Source organism: Lissotriton helveticus, chromosome 11 (assembly GCF_964261635.1).
Source record: "Lissotriton helveticus chromosome 11, aLisHel1.1, whole genome shotgun sequence".
NCBI lineage: Eukaryota > Metazoa > Chordata > Amphibia > Caudata > Salamandridae > Lissotriton > Lissotriton helveticus.
Window position 1 is genome coordinate 1059827552 of NC_136072.1, and position 18334 is coordinate 1059845885.

Below are 18334 nucleotides of genomic sequence, written 5' to 3' on the forward strand. Positions count from 1 at the left end.
TGCGCACGCGCAGTCGGTCATGGGAGTAGACTCGGCGGCGGGAATCCTGTGCAGGGCGCAGCGGCTTAGAGGGCGCGGTGCCAGGCCGCGCGGGCAGCCCGTCCTCGGCTCTAAGCCGTAGGCTTCACCCTCCGGAATGTGGGCCTCGTCTGTGCCAGCAGGGTGAGCGCGTTGAGAAAGCCGCTCCGAACCCACAGGGCGGCCCTGCCTGCCAAGGAGGGCGAACACCGAGGAGAAAATCATACATGCGAACATTTGAGGACAGGGAGGTGGGAGATTTAAAATAAAAAATTGGGAGAATGAAAATTCCCCATAGACGTCTATTGTGGTAAATGCAATTTCAGGCGGGAGACGGCTGAAATAAAGCCATTTTTGGCTTGAAAAATCGGTAGTCTCCCGCCTGAATCGGGTATATTGGCATGTATGGAAAATGCACAGCAGCTGTTCAGACATTAAGTGTAAACTGCGAATTTTGTTTCCGCACTGTGCCCTGCTCCTCGTGCGAGCAAGCAGGGGGGGGGGGGGGGGTGCAGGGTCAGTGACCAACGTGTACAACAGGCAGGTGTGCACACCTGGCACCTTGTCTGGAATGCGCCGAGGAAAAGACAGACGCGGATGCTTGTTCTGAAAGAGTCGGGTACCACTGTTTCTTGCCAGTGGATGGTGTATAAAATAGCGTTCACTGAAATCCCCTTCCTGACTTTTTAACAAAACTTTGCATCCTCATTGTGTGATCTACAGCAATCCTGCTTCAGAAAGCAATGACGGGGTCAGAAGAATTGTAGTGCTCGACGTCACAGAGCACTTTACACCAGAGATCACGCAAGTTTAGAGAGACGCATTGAAAGTATGTCTGCCAATCTGACATAATGCTAGGTGGTCTGCATGCTCCAGCAGCTGGTTATTTGCACCACATGCAGAATACTTTTTTGTTTTTATATATATATATATATAAAGACGCGCGTGACTGTACTCGCGCCTCCATTTTATTTTTTCGTACTTGTCAACATTTTACATATGTTATACTCCACGTCCCCCAAAGCCTCTTCTTAAAGAAAAAAGGCTAGTGGTTTTCACGGAAAGCGAACTATCTTTATTTTTTGCTGCAGTGCACGGATATAATACTTATGTGTAATGCAAAAGGCATCGATGTTCGAAATTAACACAAATCACGCATTTGAAGTGTCGACTTAGAACACCCGTTTGTGTATTTCTCTACATTCTTATGATTTTAGGCCACTTGGTCTTGCTTAGAAGCTAATGTCGGTGCGCATGCAAAGTTCTCCAAATTAACGTAACAATATCCCCTTTTTTTTTTAAACAGATGCAATGGATTTCTCCGGGATGTCGCTGATCAAGCTAAAAAAGGAAGAGATGGAGGCGCAGGTAAGATTATGTTCAGGGACATAGTTATCAGTAGTGCAGCAGGTGCAGTGGCACCCGGGCCAAGGAGTGGTAGGGACTCACTTCACCCAAATAATGTCTGAATTTGACTATCCAGCCTGTGGGCGGGGCCGACTTGCCTTGCATCCACCGCAACTCACGGGGCCATTGTGATGTCACTGATCATGGCTAGAACCAAGCGGAGGGGCCAGTAACCCAGCCTTTTCAAGAACATTGAAATAAATTACCTGTTTTCCCTGTGTTCTACAACTACATATAGGTTACCTTGCATATACCCCACACACCCTTATATTAGAATAGCTACATTATGTTTGCACAAGCTTTTTACTTCATTTCTGCTTTGAAGTTGCACGGTTTTTGCACTGCACATCCGGTTTTTGCACATGTGCCAAATAAAAGGCCAGGAACCTGAAGGCATCTGAATCAAACTAACTCCTCCAACTCCATGCACTGCCGCCGTGCTTACTATGATGGAATGTGTGAAACGACTCCCTGCCCAGTCAGTGCTCGTCCTCTACCTGTGCCATAGGTTGGCCACAGTCCAAAGGAAAGAAGTCCATTGTGACTTATGCATTTTTTGAGGATCCTTTCCTTTATACAGTTCATAAAGGGTTAAGAAGTGGGGTCACCGGTCTGTCCATGTGCCCCTGAGAACTGATTTCATTTGCGGTCCTTTTCAGAGGTAGAGCGACACTACAGGGTCTGGTGGGGAGGAGGGTTGAATGAGCATCACAGGGAACAGCCGATAGGATGGGTACTACACAGCCAGCCGCAGTATGCGCACTGATCTGTTGCAACAGTGGGGCACCCTTTATACCACTCTGCTTTATACCACTCTCCCTAGTATATGTTGTTGAGTTCATGCATCAGAAGTAGAGACATCCACACGAATGGGTCTTATAAACCATTTATGGTATAAGCATGAAGAGTCAAGTTGAGTTATTTGTGTATGGATAGGACCCCATATGGTGATCTGCCTCTTATTCCCCCCCCTCTCTGTTCTTAGTGTCAGTGGATGTCAAAGGGTGTCTGGTTGGCAGATCCCCCACTAAGGAGGTTTCACCGTATTTTCAGTGCTCCATGGCGATAGCCTTAAAAATAACATGTACGCACCCACATGGGCATCAGGGTTTCTGCGCTAGTGCTTGTAAACGACTTGGCAATGACATATAATGCTCTAAGACTCCTAAAACTGTATAAATAAAGGAACACTTCTCTTATTCTTGCAGTGCCAGCTGTCTTTTTTTACACTCCTCTTGTGGAGAAGTTTGTTTTCACACTGTAAGGCCTTTGAAAGCCAAGAAAATGTCCAGCAGAATCGTATGCTGTTATATATACTTTATGTGTGTATCGCTAAGGAGTAACCTAAAATAACAAAGGTTGGCTAGTCCCTTCGTTTGAAAGTTGGGTGTATTTACCTGGGCAGGATTCCATTTACGCACTGCCCTTTTCTTCACTTCTTTTGATGTGTTTGCTCTTAGTATGGGCGTGGAAGTATTTGTTTTTAGTCCTGTTACACAAAAGGAATTGTTAACTTGAGAATGCGCTTTTGGAACCACCATCCAGCTCCGCCTGTAGCTACATTAGACTTGTTAACATAGTGTGGGAGAGATTCAGATCACCTTGGAATCAGTATGGAGTACTCCAAGGTGGGAAAGTTTGCAGCCTCACTCCTGTAGAATGTCGGGAGCCACGCAGCACTAAACACGCAGCATTTATATTTAACTCTTAAGCTAGAAGAAAATACTTTGTGGAAAACATCAAAATAAGCAAATCATTAAGCGACAAACGTCTAATGATGGGTGCGTGGTTGCCAAATTCCAGTGACCACGCCTACAGAAAAAAAAAACGAGCTGCCCAGCAGCAGGCCAGTGCTCCTGGAAGGATGGTGGGGCTGGGAAGAGATAAGTCACATGCGAGGCTCCACCTTACTTTTTAATTATTTTTTTATCATTATGCCGACGCAGTCGTATATCAACATAGTCACTTTTCCAAAACGATGCATGTCAGTCAGTCGCATCCCTATGTAAATGTAAATGTAAATGTACAGGAATTTTATATAGCGCAAATCACCAAGCGGTCTCTAAGCGCTTGCTTAGGGAACCCGTCCTGGTATTCCCCTGTGAGATAACCCCGGCAGGGTATCCGCAAGGTGAAAGCCAGGCATCCCGCCGCGAGGGGCCGTTGTGGAGATTAAGCAAGCTATTGCCCAGAGTCGCAGAGTGTGAACCCGTGAATCGAGTAGGCACCGGAGCGAGAATTGTCGAGTCCATGGACATTTTAGGACTCAAGACCCCGCCGAGCCGGGAATTGAACCCTGGTCCCGGGCTGACCTCTGCTTCCAGGTCTGCCTCCTCTAACCAGTGAGCCACACTTCTCCACTATCCACTATCTCTCCTATCCGGCATGGACCCACCAGAACGCCCCCTGATTGGATATTGTAGGCCATACTACTGGTGATTGGGTCTGCCTAATTTGTCGTGTCCCTATTTCATTCTAAGCCATTACACCTTGTAATCAAATCAGACACTGATCCTTATTTTGTGTTGGTTAGGGAGCCGGATGTGATCAGATGGTCAGTTTCCGTCAGAATACACCCAGCCTGAGAACTGCAAATATTTATTTCGTATACCAGACAGATTAAATCTATTCAGCATGCTGGGCCAGAGTTTACATAAGTTCTGAGGAAATGACCTTCGAGACGCAGAGACCTATGCACTTACTCTCCCACCTGCCGTTCCAGCGTCTGCACGCTCTCCACGTCAGCAGCAGCACGCCTCTTTTTCCCCTCATTAGTCACGGGTGGAGGTTCAGCCATCGACTAAACGTGCCAATGGGTTTCCACTGCTGTGATTGGCTGCGCTGTTTCGCTTATGTATACTGGATAAGTTGTACATTTCCATCTGCGAGGAAAAGGGTGTTACTTGATTTCATGCTAGTGCCGGTGGCCTGCAGTATAAGTTGGTGTGTTCTGAATGTTTTCTTTTGTTGTGTTGGGTGTGTCGTGAACAAGCGCCATATTGATCTGTCTGGTGAGATTAAATCTGCCCACTTGTTCAGTGCATAGAAACTGGCTCCTCTTTACATTAGCACTTTGAGGAATCTTGCTGGAAAATACAATGTACAGCAGGTTAGAGGTTTATTTTTACAAACTGCACTGTGCTTCATTTGCAAAATAGGTGCCGGGCCCAAACTTTCGCTTTTGCATCTTTAATCCCTCCCCAGACATTCCCTGCGTCTCAGTACTACGTTTTTTTCTTTTTCATCTCTGCTTTATCACTGTCACTGTTTTTGCATCTTTCTTTAGCTTTCTCACTTTTGTGCTTTTATCTCTCGTTCTGGGTCAGAGACGGTATAAAATACGCACCGGTCTCTAATTACTGGCTGAAAATACGCACTGAGTCCTTATAAAAACATCATTGGGATGGGCCGTTGCTCCCCACTTAGCACATGAGCATACATCTATGTGCTGCTGAAGGTAAACTGAACATTATATAATGTCAGCAAAGCTGCCAGGGTTCTCTTTACTTCCAGCTACTTTAATTGCCTTCTTGACTTCTAGGCCAGAGGACCCTGGAGGATCAATGGGTAATCCGGGGTAGATGCTACCAACCATGGTTACCCCAGTCGACATCCATGCCCCCCCTCCCCATTTTCCTCATTCCCCCAAAGGATAGCGACTATCGATACCCTCCTCCACTCAGGTGCTCGGTCACCTCCTATGTCACAAGAATCTACGTGGACCCTAGTCCATGTCTAAATGCCATATCCCTTGATCCCCAGCCGAGTCACCACTGCCATGGACTTACTGCTCCTGATGAACACCCACCTTGCCTGCGACGGCCACTCACTGGGTAGAGTCACCAGTAATGGACTTCTGACACACCTCGCAAATTTGATGCACTAGATTTATTGGACCCACATCACCTCCCACAACTTAGGAACCTCCACTGGCTCCCCATTTAGAAAATATGCCATTTCAAGATATTGACGCACGCCTACGAATCCCACTACGACCAGGAACCAGCATACATGAACCACCACCTGAACTTCCACCTACCATCCAGAGACCTTCGCTCCGCCTCCTTCGTCCTCGCACAGACACCCCACATCTGCCGAAGTCACAGCGGAGCAGAATCAGACTACCGGAGTTAGCCCATAAACCCTAAAGAGACTAAGGCAAACATCTGTAACATGCAACAATGTCTCTAAGGGTGTTAATTAAAGGTCAATTTCAGGCAGCACAATTCATTGATGAGAGCAGAAGAAAAAGAGAAAACCAGGGAGACAAAATCTTTGGTGACATATAATGTGCTTTAGTAAATGCATATATTTGTCATATTTAACTTCATATATTCAAACATATGGAAGGGTGACCCTGCGTTACATTGAATGGCATGTATCCTGTGGAATACTGTACACAAGTGCTCATGAAAACTTGTGACGGCGCAAGTGACACATGAGGAAGTATGTACAGCGACGGGAAGGGGCGCAACAAAGAACAAGTGAGAGTGAGATTTACATAGCTGGAATACCCAAACAATAAATGATAATATATACAAAATAAGTCAAGTAGGGTATCCTTAAGGAAATAGCGCCAACATTTTCGCTGTATAAGTCGACGGCGATTCGGCCTGTAGAAGTGTTTAGGCCATCATCAGGACGAGGTTACTGTTAATTATATATGGCAGTGGCGAAGTATCGCAATTGACAATAACTGGTGGTTGGACAGGGTCCCAGGACAGATCGAGTAAGGCCTGAGACTCCTCTGCTGGAAGGGGCAGTTGGAAGTCCCAGGGGATCCAACAAGATACAAGAAAGATCGCTCTGAATCGCGATAAGCCAAAAGCTGCTGGGCAGGTTACTTGGGAGAGAGAAGTCAGCTAGAGGAACGACAAGGCACATCAGAAGCCGGCATTCGCTCTAATTCCAGCTTCTGATGCGCCTCATCATTCCTCTAGCTGACTTCTCTCTCCCAAACAACCTGCATGCCAGCTTCTGATGCGCCTTGTCGTTCCTCTAGCTGACTTCTCTCTCCCAAGTAACCTGCCAAGCAGCTTTTGGCTTATCGCGATTCAGAGCGATCTTTCTTTTACCTTGTTGGATCCCCTGGGACTTCCAACCGCCCTTTCCAGCAGAGGCGTCTCAGGCCTTACTCGATGTATTCTGGGACCTTGCCCAACCACCAATTATTGTCAGTTCGGATACGTCGCCACTGCCATATACATAACAGTAATCTGGTCCTGATGATGGCTTAAACACTTCTACAGGCCGAAACGCAGTCGACTTTTACAGCGAAAAATGTCGGAGCTATTTCCTCAAGGATAACCTACTTGACTCCTTTTGTATATATTATCATTTATTGTTTGGGTATGCCAAATATGTAAATCTCACTCTCACTTGTTCTTTGCCCTTTCCTGTCGCTGTACATAGTTCCTCATGTGTCACTTGCACGTCACAAGTTTTCACGAGCACTCGTCCAGATTTCCACAGGTTACATGCCATTCAATGTAAAGCTGTGTCCCCCTTCCATATGTTTGAATATATGAAGCTAAATATGACTAATATATGCATTTACTAAAGTACATTCTATGTTACCAAAAATGTTGTCTCCCTGGTTTTCTTTCTCTCCTTCCGCTCTCAGCAATTAATTGTGCCGACTAAAATTGACCTTAAATTAAAACCCTTAGAGACATTGTTACATTTTACAGAAGTCACAGCGGAGGCAGCTTCTTCTTTTGCCTTGCCGGCAAATCATGGAATGGACTTCCCCTCCACCTTTGTACATCACCCTCGCTGGTAAACTTCAGGAAGAGACTCAAGACCTGGCTTTTCGACTGAGACCAGCAACCTAGCACCTGGATACCCTCGAGAGTGATTAGTTGCACTTTACAAATACTGATTGGTTGATTTCACTTACCTAGAAAGGATAAAAGGCTGTGGCAGCCTTGCGCAGATGAAATGTTTACCCAAGCTTTCATCTGAAAAAGAGTGACCGATATTTCCTAATTTGAAATATCCATCCTTTCCTTTTAAGGAAATGAAGCAAAATGTCTTCTTCTTGGTGTCTGAATGCTTTTACCATAGGACAACGCCTTCCGTGATTTTGTATTGAACTGCACTACATTAGTTACAGAACAGCATCAACGAATGGCATAACAGTGTGTACCTTTAAGTCAAAAAAAAGTATGATTCTCACCTGTGGCTAAATTCTGCAGCATTAAAGGGTATATGCAGTTATTCTGCAGGCAGGAACAGTAATTTCGTCCGAGGGCTAAAGTCCTAACACAGAAAGCAGTGGCTGGTAGTCCACATCAAGTCTCAGTCAGTTGGGGACTGTCCTAGGTCTATCATGCGGAGAACCCAACAGACACCTCATGGGGCCAAGGTCCCAATGGAGCTCGTCGGGAGGCGCTAACTCAGGTGATGAAACCTCCAGGCCCTTATCCACAATGGAGACAGGTGCATCTTCAAATAGCACCAGTCACTCACTTCAACTAGAAACAGGTTAGGTTTAAACACATTTATAAAGAGGCATTTGTAAACGAGGATTAACAAAGGCAATAGGTCTGGCTTTTTAAGGAAAAATATTGGTTATTTTGTAGCTGTGGCTTTGTTGATTTTTGAGTGAACGAAGGAGAGGACAAGTCAAAGGGGGGATGAAAAACCCAAATATATCATTAGACACCTTCACATGCTGTCACTCATTGACAACACTGGCCCACAGATGATATGCTTGTAATGTATTGATAGCATTCCATACCGAATATCGGGAAAAAGAAAGAAAGAAAGAAAATCAAGCCACAGCAGTACTCCTTATCAGAGGGACGGGAAAAAAGCCATATGGAGGAAGTGGAGACGGCTGGAGACGCGTGGGTGGGGGGGTATGAGGAGAGACACGGGTTAATAGGGTAGGACAAGCTCCCCGATCAAATGCTAAAGCTCAAATGGCTCCGAAAGATACTTCCCAGCCATCAGTAGCGGAAGGATACACTCTACCAGTCAAGAAGCAGGGTGAAACCAGTAGTTAATTTGTATAACAATAAGTTCTAGGGCCCTCGCCAGGAGGTCACTTCAGCTTGCGCCATCCATTGCCCCCGCCAGCTTTGCCACTTGCAGTCCCAACTCAACTATTAACCATCACATTCCTACAAGGCAGACAATTCATACTATTCAAGGCCCCCAAAGCTATAATAATGGCTTGAGTGGCACGTATTCGTGATTGTTAATGTATAATAAATTAATAAACAGCTGTTTTGCTCGTACCCAAATTTGGCAGACATCGCCACCATGTGGCAGACTGTCACAAGCACAGGTTCTAAGATTTAAGTGCTAGTGCCGAAAACTGGAAGCCACCGGTTTAAATTAAGCACAATGCTTCCTCTAACACCGTGAGGAAAAAAAAATACAGTATAAGACCAGTTCACTATCACAAGGTCTGAAATGCCTTACAAGTCCACTGGTGGCACTGGAAATGTATAATTGTCGACCATATCTAAATTCAAAGCTCTGTTTTCTTCAGCAGTGACTCTTTAAATATTTTGGAGGGTCGTAGCCAACAGATCACTTTTTCCATGAACATTTTTATATGGCAAGTTAGTGTGGCCCTCTAAACTTATGGCGTTGTTCTCCCCAAAAAATCAAACAGAAACCCATTTTTATTTCAAGGTTTCCAGAATATATAGGCCTACGATTAAATGCATCTTTTGAATTTGTATTTAATCTCCAACACAGAATCAAATTTGAGCACACCCTGCGAGCTGAACTCCATCCACCTTGTCGACCGCTCCCCGACCCTTGCCTCCCAGGTCAAGCCTCAGGATAACTGATGCGATTCTCATTTCTCCATGTCCTTGCAAATCAAGCCCCCAGTAAAACCGACAAACACAACTCTGCTCTCTGTGAAAACATGTAAACCTCTGCTTCAAGCAAGACTTTCACCTGGTCGACCAGACTCTTACCCTGTAATGATTAGATTGAGGTAGTTCCAGGTGGACCGGGTTCCACAAGCCTACATCCAATATCTGATGTATTCCAGCAGCAGACTAGATTCTGATGCTAATAAATATGACCACATCACCCTGATCTGTGGTGATTTACACGGACTCCCTGCTGAAGCCAGAATAGACTACTGACCTGCCAGTGTCGCAAAACAGCCCATCTTCCATCTGCCTTAAAAATCTCAGAGGAATGTAAGAGTCTCAAGAGCCGAGAGGTTTTCAGAATCAAAACAAACCAGTTCAGGCTACAGTTGCCTTCCAACCTAGGGGCTTGTTGCGGTGTTGGTCGGAGTAGCCTCCAACCAACACAGTCTTGGGAACCACCGAACTCAGGTTGCCGGTCCCGACCGCCTGATTACTTGAAATTGAACACTGTGCCATTGGGTACTCACTTTTCTCTGTGGGAGTGTGTGTCATTGCTGCAAACCGGCCGTAAGACAGGCGCCTATAGAGAAATGGGGGGTGGGGTAAAACCCTGTACCCTGTGGCATGCCCCCCCTTGGCGCCTGCCTCACAGTGCAGGGATTTACAAGGAGGTTCCCTAGGTACCACCTCGACCACCAATCGTAGGCTGCAGGGTGATGGGGAATCTGCCAGAGCCCCCAAATTCTTTTTCTGACAGCCTTTCTGTGTTAGAAAGGCCGGCATGGAAAGGCTGTGGGAAACTGACATCTCAATCCCGACGGTAGAAACGCCATCCATAGTGGATTACGGTGCAGTTCCGACCGGCTGGAAGACTCAGAGTCTGGTTTATGTTCCAACCGCCAATATTGTAATCGGGAGGTCGGACCGCAAACAGTGTCGGTCGGAATGCCTCAGACCGATATCTTATTCGGCCCGTAGTCTTTGGTGTGTGCAGGCTCCTCTCCTTGGAACTCTGTACTTGAGGACCTCCATTGACCAGAAGATCTCCTACAATTTCATTAAGAAAAATATCTGCCTACTTGGACTGTCCATTTATTGCTTTTATTCTAACTTCTTCATCTGATTTAACTTTTCCCAAGTTAACTCTCCTTTTCCTTTCTCTCGTTTTATTATTCCTCCCTTACTTTCCCCTTTGCCTTGACCTTGCTGCCTGCTCCTTTTGTCACATCTTCACTTACCCTCACACTCCTTGCCTCAGTCTTCTCTCTCTCCTTTGTTATGCCTGTCGTATTCTCCTCCTCTTCTTCTTTTTACCTGCCTTCTATCCTGTTTTGGATCGCCTCCTTCATTATCAATGATATTTCCCTCTTTTCCGAAATGACTTTCTCCTTCAAAGTTAATTGTTGCCGCCTTACCATTTGCCTTCGCTTATCCTTCTAGCAAAGTCCCCTTTTTGGGTGGTTGCTTCATGCACCTCTTGGATACAGATTAAAGTGCAATTCTGTCTCTGTTAACTTTTTATGGGAGGAGGTCATAGTCAAAGTCAAAAATAAGTTGATTTAGACCATTTGATCTATAAACCACAGTTCATACTTTATCATATAAAATCACATAACACAAATTCATATTCTTAGCAATAAAAGTTATATTATCCTAAAAACTACCTTTGTACAATTTAAAACCAGAATTCATTTGGATTATAAGGCTATTGGCTATTTTTGGGCCTCCAGTCTGATCGGGAACTTATATACCCCCTGCATAAATTTCCCGATGGCTATCGCAATATCAAGATTTTCCATATCAACTAGAAGCTCCCGTGCTTGTGAGCGCTCCTCAACATCATATTTTAAAAATATCGGGCGAAGAAACTGTTTACGTAAATTTAAAAACATAGAACAATCCAACAAGTTGTGCAAAATATCACATTTCATTCCTAGTTTACACACACATTTACCATCAGGATGCGTTAAGGCAGTTTTTATTGCACTATTTGTAAATAACGGATTAATACCTATTCTTAACTTAAGAACTTCTGTTCTTAACCAACGGTTTGGTAACAAATCTATATATGGACAGTTTGAGTCTTTCTCCCATCCTGAGCTCATAAACTTTATGGAGTCTTTCTCTCTCAAATACTTTTGGTCTATTGCCCTAGAAATTTCTTCACCCTGCACTTTAAGTACATTCTTTATTACATTCGTTTGGAGTGTCATAGGGTCGATGTTCAGATTCAGGTGGTCAAAAATGGCCTGGAGTTTACTTCTTGTTGCCTTGGCCCACTTTAACTCACTGGTCTGAATTTCTTTCATGCACCATTGTGACACCTTAGTGACTTCCCCCTGACCCAAGCGGTTCCAGAATCTAAGGAGACTCATCTGCACCTGGACATTCCATGCGGTTAGGCCCAATTCTAATCAGACTGCCTGGATCATCGCCGACCCAGGGAGAGACAGCGGGGATTTTAGACATTTTCCCTCCTCTTTATCCCAGGTGCTTTTCCCATCAATGCAGAGAACTTCTGCCCCATATTGGAATTGTGGCGGAACCATAGCCTAAAAGCCAGTCAATAGAGGTTTATGTGACATATGGCCACAGCTATGGTTGAATCTTTTCAGCCCACATACCACTAGATGCGCTTTTAGTTTCTGTGCTTCCATTTGGGTATCCCACTTCAGAGACCTTGCAAACCATATTCCGAGATATTTATATTCGCTTACAGTATCTAACTTGGTTTGGCCCAAGTACCAGCTAAACTTCGTACTCTTCTTCCCAAGGCATAGAATTTTTGTTTTATCCATGTGTACTGTAAGTCTGTTTGCGATGGAATATTCATTAAATACATTTAACTTCCTCTGAAGCCCCACCTCTGTTTGGTCCATTATTACAAGGTCATCTGCATACAACAGACAGGACAGATGCTTACCATTTATTTTTGGGCTTGCACCTCTGGCTGTACCCAGGAGAAGGGGCAAGTCTGCTTGGAATATGGCAAAGAGTAACGGGGCCAAAACACAGCCTTGCCTCAACCCATTAATTATCGGTATTTCCATTGTAAGGCCGCCAGAGGTATCTTTAATTACCCGTGCCGAGTTATGGCTATGCAGTTCTTGGATAATCAGCAAAAGATCAGCAGGAACCTCATACTTTCTCAATGTCTCCCACAAACAGTCCCTATTCACCAAGTCAAAGGCTGCGCGAAAGTCCACGAAGCAATAAAACAATTTGCCCTGTTGCTCCATGGACTTCTAATATGGGAGGAGGTGTCTACCTTTTGTCTGATCTATGAAGTTTATTGAAATTGGGTAGAGGCATGCTATATAAAACGATGAAATAAATAAATGCAGCGTGATATTTTGCGTGCCGTAGACTCTTTGTGCAGGGGAAGAGGAGCTGTGCCCTGGTTACTAGTACACCATCTGCACCTTACTCCGAGTTTGGTAAAACTGAAGTTGAATTTTAGGTGTGGCAGAAACGTAGCTCGTTGCTTGCAAATACTCCCTTAATCTTGATAGAGCGCGCGGGTCACCTGACCAATAATTTCGCCACTTCTGGCTTCGGGCCCATATATTTCAAATCACCATATACATTGATCAGATGACCTCACGCTCTGCTATCAGATATTAGTGAGTCCCTTTCGTTATTCTTCAGTGTACCCGACTTACCATCCACCGACACGGGTACCTATGACCACCATGGATCAGGGAGCTAGCTGTAAAAGGGAAGGCAGCAAAATACAAACCCAACAAAATAATATTCAATACCTTTGTAAAATGACCACGGACAACTGGAAGTTTTAAAGTCTTTATCTAATTTAGTAAAATTCAGATAGCATCAAATTCACAGTAATTAAACAATCGATAATCAGAATAACAGAAAGTACATAGCTGAATAGGAAATAAGTCAGTGCAACCATTTATAATCTAAGGGAACCAGGACACATTCAAAAATGAAGGATCAGGAATTAGAACGTTTAAGATGAATCACTAAGAGGGATAGGCTTTGATTAGGACTAGTATTCTAGAATTATTTCAAGGGAATGAGACAGGAGTTCGGGACATTTATACAACTATAGGAGAGTCTATAGAGAGAGACACGCTATGCTTTAAGGCAAAAGTGCTTTAGACAATTTAAGTAAGGAGGTCCTAGACCATATCAGGAAATGACAAACTGCAATGCAAAATATAATTTCTAACAGGTAGGGTAACATAGGAACACGTTATGAAACAAATGCAAATGACTTTATGATTCAATGGTTGCGGAAAAGCATGGAAAATTAACATATGCAAAGGTATGTCTTTATTAAAGCAAAAGACAGAAATTCAGGAAGATGCAAGATTCAGAGTGATATTTACCTAGACTGGTGTGAAAACCAAACCCTGGCCACGGGTCAGTTAAGGACAGGAAACCCTCAAGGAAGGATATCCCTCAATGGACAGCAGGTGCAGAATGGACACCCAGGACAGGACAGGAAACCCTCAGATTAGGAATCAGGACAGGACCTCTCGGACAGGACCCTCAGGACAGGACCAGCACCCGCAGTTCAGAAGCAACGCCTGCGCTCCACCCTCACTGCAGCTATCGATCAAGACCCCGATTGGGTCAGCGAACTCCCAGCAAAGTGCTCCGCCAGCACTTTAAGGTTTAGTAAAACCTTAGTCTATGGTCAATTTCGGACAGAGTGCTCCGCAGCTCTCTGTATCTTCAGTCACCTATTGAGTGCGTTGGGTCAGGGATAGGTCAGCTAAACCAGACAAGTCGGACAATTTTCCCTAGGTGAACCCAGGGTAGTTATACTGTTTGGGGACGGTGTACCACCCCCCAATGTTGCAAAGTGTCAGAATCCCTCAATTTGGATTGGTCCTAAGGTAGGCTTTGGGTAACACACCAATCAGAATAGACTATTTGGAGGCCTAATTTACATCTCTGGGTACCGCCTAGCAAGATTGGGGTTCCCATGAGAAACTGTACGGCAAACAGTAGCGCAACACACATTGTATCATATAAGGAGCAACTTTCTCCGTTCTCGTAGGGCAGAGGTGGCTTTCCCATGAGCATCTTGACGGTGGCTGCCAGCTGGCTGAGTTCCACTGTCCAATGTTGCCACCTTTCAGTGCACCACAAGTCTGCGCAGAAGAGACCCTCAATATGGCTCCCAACCGGTTCGGACCCCCATTTCCCGCAGTACATGAAAAGTAAGCGAGAACAAATTAATACATAGAAATAAATGTATGTAAACACATCATTGGTCTTGTACTTCAAACTTATCATTATAAAATATACTATGCAGTTTAAATGTTAGCAACATATACACACTCACAAGAGCATTACCACGCTATTCACGAAAGCTATGTATTACGCATGCGCACCCTTTCCCTCCAAAACTTATAACTACGTCAGGTCACGTGAGTGTGACTGACGCATGCGCAGAAGCACTTTTCAAGCAGCGGCCATGTTTTAGAGACATTGTTTAGTTGTATTAGAAATACACGTACGCAAGCTTCCTCTACCTTGTTCGAATATGAATATAAAAGATTAGTAAGACGTACAATTTATTAATTGATTACACACGGCCGAGGTTCTTGACTCGAGCAAGTCGCGATGCGATGCTTGCTCTATCAATCCCCTCTTTGATGATATTTACTATCATCACAAAAATAATGGAACCAGATGCCAACTTCTTCACACTTTATACAGCTCTATTTCTTCCAACAAACGATCCAGCTTCTCTTTTTCATTTTTAGTAGGGTGAGAATTTTTCACCTTTTTGTATATCTGATTATTCATTTCCTCTAATTCAAGCTCATCCACACTTCGTTTCACTCCTCTGGCATTCACTTGATGCTTTCCGGTGTGTTTACGACACTTGCAACAGACAAATATGAAAAATAGGATAAGACCTATAATTCCAATTGGCATCAGTACCTTAAACAATAAGCTTTTACCTAAGCTAGCAAACCAATGACCTACATTTGAGAGACCATCTACCAGTCTCTTCCAGGCACTGTCAACCTCGAGTGGTTTGAGTTCCCTTTCCAAATTAGTAATGTTTTTCACGTATCTTTTGAGCTGCACACTTTTGTCCGGAATATAAGTGCAACAATGTTGCGCCTTCAACATCCGGCAGACTCCGCCCTCTTTTGCTAATAAGGTGTCAAGAGCAAGTCTGTTCTGCAAAACCATTGATCTGATCGCAACCATTTCGGTATTGACCAGCAGAAATCCATGAGCTGTGTCAGTAGACAACACATCCACTATAGTGGACAATTTGCAAATTCTGTGAGTGTTCAGAACCACTCCCACTCCAGGTATCAGTGCACTGAAAATACTACCCATTATTTCACCTACGCTTTCTCTTTTACTACGCACTAAGCCATTAGTATTTTCACTGCTTCCAGCAACTTTGTTCACATGGTATATTTTCGGGAAGACTATGCCAAAATAGCAGCTTCCATACCAGTGATCCGGCAATTTGAAATAAGCCTTGTCCCCACATATATAATAAATTCCAGGAAACACAGGCTCTGACCCATTTTTGAAACCCCAACCTCCAATTACCTTGTAATTATGTTCACATTCACTGGAACCAATGAAAATGTTATTATAATAGCTAGTCTTCTCGCGGTGAAGACATAGCTTTCCTTTCTTTTCAAAATCCAGCAACAGAGCAGGACCCGCCCCACCATTTGAGGTGCCTTCCATGTTCTCAGCCCATTTTGGCCTTTTCTGTCTTTCGTCATCTGCCTTTCTTTTTCTTTTTATTCTCCTCTTCTCTGCCATGTTCAGGAACATCTTTTCCTGCTCACGCAAAGAACAGGTCAAGTTATCTCTGTGTGCGTCACCTATGTCTATATTACCTATAGTCAGAAAGTATTCGCCCATATAGCGAGTAACGTTACTTTTAGTATGTACAGGATTCAAGTTCCCACGTATAGGGAGTTCAGAAAAGATCACGTCATTGTTTGAGTAATAGTACTGTAACGGTCCTGTTTTGTAAAATAAGCTAGCTAAAATGCTACAGGAAATTCCATATGTTAGGGGCAGGTGATGGTATGTCACGCCTTCAGCCACAGAGGTAGGTAGCTTCATGCAGACATAGCAATCTTCAATTTCCATAGTCTCCACATAGTGTATTAACAAGTTTGCGAAAACATTTAAATGCGTTTTATTCTTTACTCCATGATAATGTAGTCCTCCCTCATCTGATGCTTCTAGGTCTCGTTTTGTTTGTCTGAGTGCTCTCTCATGTATTGCTACACTTTGTGTTGTTAGTTCTTCAGTCTCAGTATTTACAATCTCAGTAGGGTCAATATTAGTATTTTTGCTCACCGCAAAAGGAATGAAAACTGTTAGTCCTATCCAAATTAATATCAGTATAACTATACTACATATACATACCTTGCAGCATGTTTTGCAACGACTGCAACTAGGTCTACCATTCACGTTTGAATCAGACATTTTGGCTCAGAAGAAGTTTCTCGACCCCTCTTTGTGTCTTTACACCAGTAGCTTACTTTGTGCAAATTCACGGTGGCTCGTCTTCTTCTTCGGCAGAATACTCAGCGACTGGTTCTCCGTCACTCTCGTCGGTTATATCAAGATCTTCAAATTCCTCTAAAACGAGCGTCCATTCAGGAGACTTGTACTTTTTGTTTTGTCTTTTTATTCGATCGCTCCTTATTTTGGAAGTGTCTTCTGGTTGTTCTGCTATGCGAGCACTTCTCCTTTCTTCTGCACGTTTTTCTTCTACCGTTTTTATTCTCAGTCTCAATTTCTTTATGTATCCAGGCTCAATGTGCTTTCTTTTCTTAAGTCTTTTAGTTGGCACTGAGACTTCGTTCTCTTCTCTTGCCCTTTTATTTTCATTAGTTTGTGGCAATTCTGCTTCTTCTTCCCTTCCTATCTCACTAGTTCCAGGACTTGCATCTATTTCTTCTGCCTGGTTACTAATCTGGCCTTGTTCAGGAGAATTTTGTTTTTGCTTTTCAAATGTCTCTGTTTCTGTTTCCTGAACACTTTCTCCTAATCCTGTCTGATACTGTTCGAGCACTTCGTTCTCTTGATTTTCTTCCGCTCGAATCTCTTTACTAGGTCTAATCTGTCCCTTTTCGATATCAGGAGTCAGTGGAGGAGTATCGATCACTTGTTCTGTCCCTGTCTGACCTTCTCCTTCCTCAGTTTTGATGTGGATCTCAATACCCTGAGGTTCTTCGCCTGTGTCTTGCTTTTCCTCTCTATTCCACTCTCTACCTTTCCAGATTCGTTCGCTTGTTCTGATGGGGTCTTCGGTAAGGTCAATCAATGGTATCCACTCATCTGGCCATATGCTTGTCAGCTCGTCATCAGCTACTTCTGGACCAACCTTTGGGAACCCTTCAGCAGGCTGGACTCTTGGTAGTTCGTCATCAACTACTCCTGGACCAACATCTGCGGACCCCTCAGCTTGACTGGTACTGGGCTGTACGTCGTCAGTTACTTCGGGTCTTGCTTCTGCAGGCCCCTCTGCTGGACCGTCTTCTTCTCCAGGCTCTTTGTCGGGTTGTACCTTCTGGGTGTGGCTGGCGTGGATCCAATGGGGAACACCTGCACACTTCACTGCTGTGGTCGTTACCAGGATCACTTGACGCTTCTCTCCCCACCTCGGCTCCAGGCAGCTCGACTGAGTATGCTTCTTTATTTTTACCCAGTCTCCGGGAACCAGTTTGTGGAGAGGAGTCGTTGGATTGGCGACAGCGTCTATTCCGATCTGGCGAGAGATATAACGCACTACGTCACCTAATCTCTTGCAGTATTCAAGCACCAAATCATCAGTAATACTCAACAGTTTGCTTCCTGGTACCCATGCTTGTCTCATCACTCTTCCCATCAAGATTTCATGAGGGCTCAGGCCTGTCTTTCGGTCTGGAATACTTCGGAGTCCCATCAGAACCAGAGGCAGGGCCTTTACCCAGGTCATGCCAGATGAATCACACAATTTCGCTAGTCTTGTTTTGATAGTCCCGTTTATTTGTTCCACTACTCCAGATGCCTCTGGTCGATATGCACAGTGGAGTTTTTGCGAGATCCCA

General features: G+C 44.4%; 1 protein-coding gene across 1 annotated transcript in view; it reads left to right on the plus strand.

Annotated features, from left to right (window-relative positions):
* HIP1R (huntingtin interacting protein 1 related) overlaps positions 1-18334 on the plus strand; it is a 482407-nt gene that overhangs the window by 434777 nt on the left and 29296 nt on the right. The window contains exon 30 of the mRNA XM_078667577.1: positions 1325-1386. Coding sequence (XP_078523703.1) covers positions 1325-1386 — 62 coding nt within the window. The remainder of the gene's footprint in view (positions 1-1324; positions 1387-18334) is intronic.